The 10725-nt window shown below is 60.9% G+C and overlaps 1 protein-coding gene across 1 annotated transcript; it reads left to right on the top strand.

Annotated features, from left to right (window-relative positions):
• The first annotated feature begins 979 nt into the window (after positions 1-979).
• BIRC7 (baculoviral IAP repeat containing 7) lies at positions 980-5251 on the top strand. The gene is made up of 8 exons (XM_042229890.2): positions 980-1509; positions 2254-2353; positions 2587-2668; positions 2775-2820; positions 3551-3754; positions 4024-4095; positions 4236-4458; positions 5091-5251. The coding sequence occupies exons 1-7, from the start codon at positions 1155-1157 to the stop codon at positions 4451-4453; spliced, it is 1077 nt and encodes a 358-aa protein (XP_042085824.1). The 5' UTR covers positions 980-1154; the 3' UTR covers positions 4454-4458; positions 5091-5251.
• The last annotated feature ends 5474 nt before the right edge of the window (positions 5252-10725 follow it).

Below are 10725 nucleotides of genomic sequence, written 5' to 3'. Positions count from 1 at the left end.
CCCATCTTCTCTCACTGGTGGGTTTGGGGACACTGGGGCCCTTGAGCCTGGGCTCTGACCAGGTTTGAGGGCAGCCCATCCAGAGAAGGAGGACCCCCATGTGGCCAATGGCTTTTACTTGAGCCTGGAGCCACCCGGGGGCCCCCAGACCAGGAGCTGGGGCTCCCTAGGCTAGCTGGGCACACACCTAGCAGGGAGGGGGAAGACAGGGTGCCAAGCTCAGAGAAGGGTGATTTGGTCACCCCTGATGACTACTTGTGGACTCTGGTGACTGGGCCACAGTGCCTCGGGGATGCAGTTCAAATGGGAAGACTGACCTTACTGTGTGTGGCTTCCCCTCCGGATCTCTTGGAGGCTAAGGCTGAGGGACGAGACAGAACCTTCAAGGCCCAAGGACAGGAGCCGCTGCATGGCCTGCAGAGGGCCTCCTGCCCAGCTGGACCAGGCACAGGGATGGCCTGGGCCCATTTGGGCTCCAGGGTTCTGAGAACATCCAGGTAATCCACTCCAGAACCCAGGTCCAGCCCTTCACTAGGCGCCCCTGGGTCCGTGGCTGCCCCACGTCCCTGTAGTGGGTGCTGCCCTCCCCTCCCCAGGCAGCACTGACTGTCATCTGGAACCTTCTGCTTTCAGAGGCCCCCCTGGCTCCCAGCCCAGGAACCAGGAGCATAACCCAAGCATAACAGGGAGCATAACCCACCCCTGCCCCTCCCCCACTAAGGTCCTAGAGCCAGAACCAGCCCTCTGCTGCCTTGGGAGAGTTCCTTCTGCTCTAGTCCCTCCCTTTGTGCCAAGAGACCCCACCCTGTCCTGCAGAAGATAGTGAGAACCACTGCCCCCACTGTGGTGGCCCTGTTGCTGAGGCCTCCGCCAGGGGCCCCGTGACACAGTCCCGCTGCAGCGAGCATGTGACACGGGCTGCCACGCTGGCCCCTTCCAGAAAGTGGCGGGCCCCAGCGGCCCCTGGCTGCTCCCCCACCCAGGGCATCTGGGCGGGCAGGACTGTTACTGCCCTACTGTTGGAGTAAAGGCCACTGCTGTCCCCCAGCAAGACACAGGGGTCAGGAGGCTGGGGCGGGCTGGCTGGGCACATTCCAGAACTGACCGCCCAGGGCCATCACTCGTCACAACTCGTCGGGGCTGCTGTCTTCGTTATGGGGCTTGAGGACAGGACCAAGTGCTGGTGCTATGGCCCAGAGCCAAGCCACTGGGCAGCTGGCAGCCGTCCCCCTCGGGGGCAACATGGACCCCACTCTCTCTGCAACCCCCGGGGCCAGGGCACTGACAGCGCCCTGTCCTGGGGAGGCCAGGACCACATGGATGGGCAGATCCTGGGCCAGCTGCGCCCCCTGGCAGAGGAGGAGGAGGAAGATGGTGCTGCTCTGGCACCGAGGCCTGCCTTCCCCGGGATGGGCTCAGAGGAGCTGCGGCTGGCCTCCTTCTACGACTGGCCGCTGAGTGCCGTGGTACCGCCGGAGTTGCTGGCCGCTGCGGGCTTCTTCCACACTGGTGAGTCCCGGGGGTCCCCACGGCCCTTCTACACCTGCTCCCTGCCCTACAGTCTCTTTTGTGCTTCAGACCTGGGGAGACGCCAGAACAGCATGGAGCAGTTAGACCTGTGCTGGGGGGACAGTGTTGGTGTCAGAGGTGCCAGGAGGAGGAACGGGAGGTGTGGGGTATCCACTGGTCCCGGGGTCCAGGGAGAGCTCTCAGAGGGCTGGTGGTGTGGGATGGCTGTAGCAGCCCCTGATCTGAGGTCTCTGCTCCAAATCTGTTGATTGTAGGGGATGAGGCAGGGGTGACAGCCACAGGGGTAGAGAGATGAGGTCCCCGTTCCCGTTTAAGGAGTTGTGAGCTTCTAAAACCAAGCCTGGAAGCACACAGCCCCCCTTCTTTCCATCACTGGGAATCCATCCTAAGAGGAGGCACCTGGGGCAGAAGTGCAGGGTGGGGACACCAGGGTTTCCCCCACCTCCCCTTCCCTAACACGCACCTGGATCCTGGCAAGTGCCCCAAGCATGGTACCCCCCCATCCCACCTTTGAGAAATGGAGTGAATGTGAATTCCAAGGAGAATGCCAGGCAAAGTGATGGCGAAGGCCAGTGGGAGCCCCCAAGGCTCACAAATAACCCCAGAGAGCCCTGCCCTAGAAGGAAAGGCCACCTGGGAGCCCTGACCCCAGCCCAGGGGGGAAGCCCCCAGCCATACAAGGGACCCAGTGTGGTCAAGACCAGTGTCTCGGCTCCACCCCAGGCCAGCAGGACAAGGTGAGGTGCTTCTTCTGCTACGGGGGTCTGCAGAGCTGGGAGCGAGGCGACGACCCCTGGACCGAGCATGCCAGATGGTTCCCCAGGTACCACCTCCCCTCCCCAGTCCCAGGGTGTCTCGGGGAACCAGGATGGGGGGACTCTCTGGGGACAGCACTTCTAGTTCTCCCTTGATGTTCAAGACTCTGTCTCCAAAACAGCTTCCCAGAAAGCCCACCACCCGGCGGGAAGCAGGGGTCCCCTGGCTCAACCTGGACAGTGCGGGGTCCTCTGACAGCCCAAGCCTCTAGGCTGTCATGTCTGAATCCGCTTTCCTCAGGTGTGAGTTCCTGCTCCGGACAAAAGGAAGGGACTTTGTCTGCAGGGTTCAGGAGTCCTGTTGCTGCCCACCGGGCTCCTGGGTGAGTCCTTCCTGCCCTTAGGGCTTCAGGGGGTGGTGGTGAGGGGCCTGCCCCAGCCCTGCTCCTTCACCTGCTCGGGGCACAGGGTTTCTCTGACTTCTTCCAGGACCGGTCGGAGGAACCGGAAGATGTGGGTCCTGCCACCCCCTCAGGTGAGCCGGGATGCGAGGCCTGTGTTGGCTCCCTTGGGCACCTTGGCCCGCACCACGGCCGGCTCCACTGGGTGTGCTGCCTGCAGACAGCAGGAGAGTGAAGGTTGCTTGGCTGGGCCTGCGGGTGTGCTGCTTGGGCTTGCTTCACTGGGGGGCTTCACACAGGCATTGCGCGTGTGTCCCAGGCTCTGGAGAGGCCCCTGCTACCCCTGAACTGGCTGCCGTGGGCATGGCCAGCCCTGAGAAGGGCAGAGGGACATAGAGGGACAGGCTGCCATCAGCCAACCATGCCTGAGAGCTGACCGGTCGCTGTCCCCATCACACAGAGTCCGGCCCTCTGCCCTCTGTCGGTGCCCAGGGTCTGAGGGGCTCCAGGCTTGGGTCCATACTGCGCTACCTGAGCTTCAGTGCCCTGAGCTGTGAAGTGGGCCTGGTGCCAACCTCACCTGGGATCAAACAAGAGTCTGTGTGCCACCCTGGGAGCAGTACCCGGCTCTTAGTCAGCTTCTGTGATCAGGTTTACGTCTTCCCTGTGCGTGGCACCTCTGACAAAGGCCCTGGGAACACAACTCTGGACACAGAGGCAGCGGCCGTGATGGCGCCAGGGCCCCTTGTAATGACGACGTGGCCCTGCTGACGGGCCACAGTGGCCGGCCGCTGTCTCTGCTGGGACCCTGAGGCCGCAGCCCCTGCCTGCCCTTGGCCCAGCACCCCTCGTTCTGCCTTGCAGATGTGGGGGGCGGCCAGGGGTGGCCAGCATGGAGCCAGTGCCCAGCAGTCCAGGCCGTGCTTCGCATGGGCTTCAGGCCGGGCCAAGTGCAAGGGCTGCTGCAGCGCAAGTACCACCAGATGGCGCTGACCGGCATGTCCACGTCGCAACTGGTAGCCGACCTGCTCCAGGAAGAGGACGGGGGCCGGGTGGTGGGGGCCAGAGGTATGTTCCTGTCTCTGGGCACAGCCCACCTCTCCTTCCTTATTCCCTCTGGGCACAGATGCCCCTGCTGCCCCCATGGTGCCGGGCACAGAGCATCCATCACCACTGCACAAGGGGCTGAACAGGCAGAGTTCTGGTGGAAAGTAGACTCTGGGACACTGGTGTGCTGTGGGCGGGGGAGCTGGGGCTAGACACTGCCTGTGGCCTGTTGGCTGGGGGCTGGGCCTCAGGTCCCCTGGGAGCCTCACGTCTGTTCTAACTGCCCACAGCTCCTGCCCTGCCAGGGCCTGAGCTGCTCACACCCAGAATAGAGGCTCAGGTGGAGAGTGCCCTGGAGTCAGGTGAGGGTGAGCGCCATCTGGGGTTGGCCGGGGCTGGCCCTCCTGCATTCCACAGTGGGGATGGGCACTCCCTGTTTGGCCTGCCTTGCCCCTCAGCCAGTACAGAGGGCAGAGGTCAAGGTGTGGGCACGGTGTCACAGGTCCCCCCGGCGGAGAACCGGGAGGCGTGCAGGATGCAGAGGAGCAGCTGCGGCGCCTGCGAGAGGAGCGGACATGCAGGGTGTGCCTGGACCGCACAGTGGGCGTCGTCTTCGTGCCCTGCGGCCACCTGGCCTGTGCCGAGTGCGCGCCCAACCTGCAGCAGTGCCCCATCTGCAGGGCCCCCGTCCGCAGCTGCGTGCGCACCTTCCTGTCCTAGGCCAGGTGAGCGTGCAGCTCCTGTGGTCCTGACTTGGGGTCGCCTGCTGGGATGGGGGCAGCAGGAGGCAGCACCTCTTTCCCCCCTCCTTGGCCCTTCCCTGACCCTGGCAGATATCACAGGTCAACCTCATGCCTTCTCCTGATGCTCAGAGACTCGCTTTGAGTCCTTCTCGACACACCACCCTGGGGGAGCCACAACCACTCTGCTTGGGCCCCTCTCTGCCTTGGTTTTCCTAGTGGTCAAGGGGATAAAGCCTCCTGTCCAGCTGGGCATACAGGGTGGCAGCCAAGCCACGGGGAGGACCACGTTGGAGGCGCGTGGAGAAAAGCAGGATGCCCTTGTCAGGAGGAAGGGCTGGGGTCTTCCTGAGCACAAGACCCCGATGGGGATCTCAAGCTGGGAGCCGAGGCCTGATGGAAATGCACAGTGGGTGGGTGAGGGGTCTATGACTCTCTGATGTTCATCGGGGGCAGAACCCCTCCAGGGTTCCCAAAGGCCACTGAGCCCCAAGAATCTCTCCAAGAATCTTCCAGTGGGGGAGAAGTGGCAGGGAAGGGAACTCCCTGGGGGCTGAGAGACCCCAGCTGCATGGAGAAGCACCTGGAGCTGTGGACTCGGCCCTTCTCCCTGCCAGGAGCTGTGAGCTGAGGCGCCCTGAGCTGGCGTACACCACTGACCAGTCCTGTGTGGAAGATGGAGCTGCAGGCGGCTTGGCGTGGGGAGGTGGGGGTTGTTTTACCCAAGCATGGATGCTTCAGAAAGTCAAAATAAAGCATGGGTTTTCCCTGGACAGTGCCCAGCAGCCTCTGTTCCAGAACCGCAACGCCCTCCCCTCCACCCAGCCCCCCTCCACCCAGACCCCTCCCCTCCACCCTGCCCCCTCACCTCGCCTCACCAGCAGGGCAGCACAGCTGGTCAGGTCCATTCCAGGCCATCCCCTCCTCCCCTTTCTCCTCCCCGTTTCTCGTGCTATCTTTTCAATGTTTTAGGACTTTTAGAATGGACTGGCCTGGGCTGCTTCTGAAATTGAAATTGCAGTTGTCCACCAAGTCCGGCAGGGCAGGTGATCTGGAGGCAGGTTCCTCTCTCCTCCACTGGTGGGCACCTTGGGACGTGCTAGGACGATTGCACCCTGGGGGCTTGGACAGTGTCTTCCACTTGTCACCAGGCAGCCCCTGCCCTGTGGGCTCCTGGGCAAGCCCAGCCCGCACCTCGGGGGTCCCACTGGCCGCAGCACCTGTAGCCCTAACCCTAACTCCCACAGAGCTTGGTGGGGTCACCGTGTGCTCACACTGACCCTCGTGCTGGGGTCACACTTGCTCCATCTTGCGGTCCCCTTGGCCAGCCCCTCCCCCCAGCATGGGTGTATGCAGCCTTTGGGGGTCTGGCTGCCCTGGGGAGGGCACCTGAGCGAGGGGGCTCCTTGAACAGCCACCCCAGGCGTGCCGTGGATGGAGTGCAACTCTGCTACTGAGGCCAGCAATGAGGTTTTCTCTTGGGCCTTTTTTTTTTCTTCTTTAGAAAAAGGAAGCAACTCTTCAGAGGTTGCAGCCATCCTCGTCCTGGCACTGGCCTTGCCGCCCTGGTCACGTACAGTTACTAGACCCTGGGGCACCTGCAGGGCCGTGGGGGTGGGACGGTCCGCTGCCGGGAGCCTCCTGTCATCCATGACAGGTCACAGGCTGGAGATCACAGGGGCGGGATGGCTGCTCTTCATTTATGTGGGCCTGTGGGGGTGAGGTGAGGGGTGGGCAAGGTCAGAGATGAGGAAGAAAAGTGCTGCCATGTGGACAAAACCCAAGAAGGGGAGGGTGTCCTGGCCTTGGGTGGGGTGGGGGAGGGACTGGACTTTAGCCAGGCCCTCCCTGGACTGGACGGGGCTCCCCATGCAGGCAGCTGGGGGCCTTGTCCCTGCAGAGCTGACTTTGGCTGCAGATACCTCATTCAGGTTTGAGCCAGGGGGCTGGGAGTGAGGTGAGAGGCTCACCCTGGGTTCTCCTGGCCACCCCAGCTCCACCAGAAGCTTGTCCAGCCCGGCCAGCTCTTCTAGGCTGTGTGCCCTGGGTCATCGACTCCCACACACCCTGCCTTGGCCTGAGGGCCTGAACTGGGTCTCTACCCCATGATGGGAGCTGAACGTCTACTACCTCTGATGGCCCTTGGCTGACATGGGGCCTTACTTACAGGGGAGAAGGGCTGGGGGCTGCCAAGAGGGTCAGGGTCCCAGGGGATGGTTGCACATATGGCCCTGAAGGGGAAGCTTGTCTCCATGGGCCTGGTGGGGATGGAGGAAGTGCAGCTTTACTAGGAGGACTATCAACCACCTCTTCTGACCCTACTTTCAGGATTCCATGTGGGACAAGGCCTGTGGCAAAGGCCATTTCAGAGGAGGGAGGCCAACAGTACAGGCACCCCCACTAGAGGCCTGGGGGCTGCAGGGCTGTAGACATTGCTTTACAAGAGGGAAGAAGTCTGATCCTCTGAAAGGAGCCAACACTACATATTTCCTGCCACAGGAGACTTCCCCGGTGGTCCAGAGGTTAAGAATCCACCTTGCAACCCAGGGCACACGGGTTCAATCCCTGGTGGGAGAACTAATATGCCACATGCCGTGGAGCAATTAAGCTGTGCACCACAACTGCTGAGCCCGTGCACGGAAGATCCTGCATGAGGATATGAAGACCCCTCGTGCTGCAACTCAGACCCCATACTGCCAAATGCATAAATTTCCTGCCACAGGGAAACCCAGGAAAGTCAGCAGGTCATTCTCCTGGGCAGAGGCCTCTCAGTGTCCCCTCAGCCTCTGTACCCTATACTCTGCCCAGAGTCAGCCTGGAGCAGATCTCAGGAAAGTGGGGGATGGACAAACAGACAGATGATGAATGGACAGACAGACAGCTGGCTGGTGAGGTCTCCCCCAGGAGAGGAGCCTGGTGGCTGTGAGCTCTGGGGTGGCCAGGCCAGTGGGCAGTCTCCGCAGCTGTCCTTACAGGATGCCTGCTCGCACTAGAGGTTGGAAGTCTTTTCATTGACATGGTAGGGAGGAAATGGGTCAAATCCACCAATGAAATCAACTGAAAGAAACCAAGACCCAAATAAAACAACCCAAATGATGGATAGGATGGCAGAGCAGAGAAGTTCCCAAGTGCAAACACTCAGGTGATGACACAGCAGCAGGAGAGGCCCAGACTGGAGGGTGGGGTTCCCACTTGGCATAGGGTTTCACAGGACACTGGCCTCTCAGCAGGGGGCTGGCCCTTGCCCTGCTGGGCTCCCCCAGTCCTGGTGCCTCAAAGCTGGGACTGCACTGCGTGTGGATGGCCAGGGCCCGCTGGGCCAAGCTGAACCCCAGGGCTATCGCCTGACCTAAAATATTTTAATGTAACCAATACAGGAAGCTCCTTCTGTTTCCTCCCAGTTGGCTGTAGGCTGAGCGATGGTTTTGGGCCACCCAACACCAAGGGGCAGGATACGTGGAGGCTGGTCCCTGAGCGAATCTGGTTTCTGAGGACACTCAGCCCGCCAACTTTACGGCCACTCCCTTCTGACCTCTAGGGACAGAGGCTCTGAATTGTGCTTCAGATCCAGAGAAGTTTCTGCCCATAGGAGCCCTGGGCCCCCCTGGGTGCACCCAGCCCTTTTCATCCTTGTGAGAACCCGTCAGAGCCTGGGTGGTCAGGTCGGCAAGAACACCTGAGTGTTCATGCTGCAAATCAGAGGAAAGTTGAGAGCATTCTCAGATGGGGGATGTGCCTGCGCTCCTCAAATGTGTCCCCCCAGCACTAGGGCCTGAAGTGGGGCCAGCTGCCCACTGCAAGGGGAAGCAAGAGGGCTTTTCCTCTGCTGGTCAGGACTCAGACTTCTGCCTGCAACAGCTGTAGGAATTACAGGGCCAGCCCGGCAGCACAGAAACCCTCAGACCAGGAGGGCTTGGGGTGTGCTGACCCCTGTTGCCCTCATCTCTGGACCTTCCCATCTCTGCGTAGGCCAGAACCTTCAGGGCTCAGGGACTCCTTTAAGAGGCCAGCTCTCAGGTCTCCGTGGCCAGCCTGTAGCCTCTCTTCTCCTCCTTCACTGCCTGGCAGAGCTGGCAGGTTAGTAATGGGATTCTGCAGGAGGCTAGTGGTCACACACTTACAGCTGTCCTCCTCCTTGGTGATCACACTGACCATGTGGCAGGCACAGATGAAGCCCACGAGCTGAAAGACATGGGGAGGTCCCTCAGACTGAAGCCCTGGAGATGCATTCACATCTTCGTGGGACATGGACCTCAGTGCGTCCTAACCACATGGCCACTGCCCACTGGCCTCCTCATCTGTAACTCAGAACAAGCAGGGTGATCTGCCGGCCTCCTCAACTCTGGAGTTCCAGATGGTGTTCATTCCCCAGGTGAGCCAGCACATGCATCCCTGTGGGTGAGGGCTGAGAGGGGTGAGGGCAGTCAGTGGATGAGTGAGGCAGGAAGGTGATCAACCCCCTGCTTGAACGAGGAGTAAGATGCAGAGAGATGACCTGGGAGGCACATGGCCACAGCCAGGATGTCCCCTGGGCTGACTCCCTGTTACAGCCAAGCAATACTCCCTGGGGCCTCTCACTGTAAGCAGACAACCACTGGATTTCTTCCCCCTGGGAAGCCACAGTAGAGAAGCTTCAAGTCAGCCAAGTTCAGAGTCTGCACAACAGCACAGGGGAGACAGACTGAAGACTTGGTGCATCAGGCAATTCTGGGCAGAGTGGGTGGGGCAGGCTGCTGCCCTGCAGGTGGTGAGGGCTTGGCGGGACACAAGTTCATCAGCTGGGCTCCTCAAAGGATGCTCAGACTTCAGGGCAAAGAGGACAGACCGGTGTTCAACCCCCACAGACCCCCGGGCACCAGGGCCACCACAGGAGACAGGGCTCCAGCTAAGATGGGACAAGGCCAGTGCCACCTGAGCCTGGGCAATGGTAAGCATGGGGTGGGGAGGGGAGCCGTTCCCCCACGCCTGGCACTTACTGCATCCTTTCTAGTGAGAATGAGGGGGCCCAACTCTGACCCTCAGCCAGGGCTGACAGGTGACACACAGGGCAACCTGGCGTGTGTGCATGCTAAGCCACTTGTTTTGTCCAGCTCTTTGCGACCCTGTAGACTGTAGCCCTCCAGGGTCCTCTGTCCATGGGATTCTCCAGGCAAGAACACTGGAGTGGGTTGTCATGCCCTCTTCCAGGGGATCTTCCCAACTCAGGGATCGAACCCCCGTATCTTATGTCTCCCACATTGGCAGGAAGGTTCTTCTTTACCACTAGCGCCACCTGAGCAGCAGGCAACAAAATGCATCTTGAGGCTACAGGGTCCTGTGGAAGGTCCACAACCCCATGCGCTCGCAGGATACCAGGAGAAGCTTCTTCTACAGAAGCTAGGAATCTGAGAGGTGGCCCAGGCTGCTCCCTGCCCTGGAGGTCAGCCCTACATTTCCGGGGCATCACTGTCATCTTTGGTCACCCCCACAGCAAGCAGTGGTCTTGACCCAGAAGACACAGCACAGAGTGAGGTTCTGAGGTGCCCCAATCTTCCCACAGAGGCTCCCTCCATGTTCCCCATCCTGCGTGCTATGGACAAAGTCCACCCCGCCCTCTAGCTTGGGGTGGTCCCTGGGGGGGCGTCCAGCAGGAAACTGGAGGGAGGGGGAGGGGAGAAGCATGGCTTGTATCCCCCAGCCCCTTCTCCGTCTGCACAACTCCTCTCCATCCCTTCAGGCCAGGGCTGCGGCAGGTCAGCCACGAGTCCCAGGGGAGGAGGCTATCCCATGGGGTCCCTGACATGGCACCTGCCCTTGGAACAGCCCCTTCACCAGCCCCCAGAAATTAATCTCAGCTGAGTGTATCATCTCTGTCTTGCTGGGACCTTCACTGATCAGGGGAACAAGCAGAAAGGAGGTTTCAGAGAGGGTAGTGGGGTCTGTTTGTGGGGCAACCACAGCGGGAGGGTGGGGGGTACATGAAGGCAGCCGGCAGTACGGTTTCAGGAGCAAAGGCCACAGGAAGGAGAGGGTGCCTTTCATCATCAGTGGTGAGACCTCAGCGGGTTGCTTAACCTTTGTGTCTTATCTCTTCGTGCAGTATAGCCCAACAGCTTTCCTCGATGCCCGATGTGCCTTGAAGGAGGAGCTGGAGCTCGAAGAGCCCATCCTCCCAGACAGCAGGCCAGAGGCTTCTGCTGTGTCTATCTGCTTGCCATGGAAAGGCAAACCTAGCTGCCATTCCCAACAGCCTCGCCCAAGAGCTGGCCAAGG

This window comes from Ovis aries, chromosome 13 (genome assembly GCF_016772045.2).
Source record: "Ovis aries strain OAR_USU_Benz2616 breed Rambouillet chromosome 13, ARS-UI_Ramb_v3.0, whole genome shotgun sequence".
Classification (NCBI taxonomy): domain Eukaryota; kingdom Metazoa; phylum Chordata; class Mammalia; order Artiodactyla; family Bovidae; genus Ovis; species Ovis aries.
Note: the sequence above shows the minus strand (reverse complement) of the source record. Positions and strands in the feature narration are given on the sequence as shown.

Excerpts from the sequence above, each read along its gene's own strand:
- BIRC7 (XM_042229890.2), top strand. The coding sequence starts at position 1,155 with ATGGGGCTTGAGGACAGGACCAAGTGCTGGTGCTATGGCCCAGAGCCA. Across the intron at positions 2,669-2,774 it reads GCTGCCCACCGGGCTCCTGG|GACCGGTCGGAGGAACCGGA; the intron begins GTGAGTCCTTCC and ends GACTTCTTCCAG. Across the intron at positions 4,096-4,235 it reads GGAGAGTGCCCTGGAGTCAG|GTCCCCCCGGCGGAGAACCG; the intron begins GTGAGGGTGAGC and ends ACGGTGTCACAG.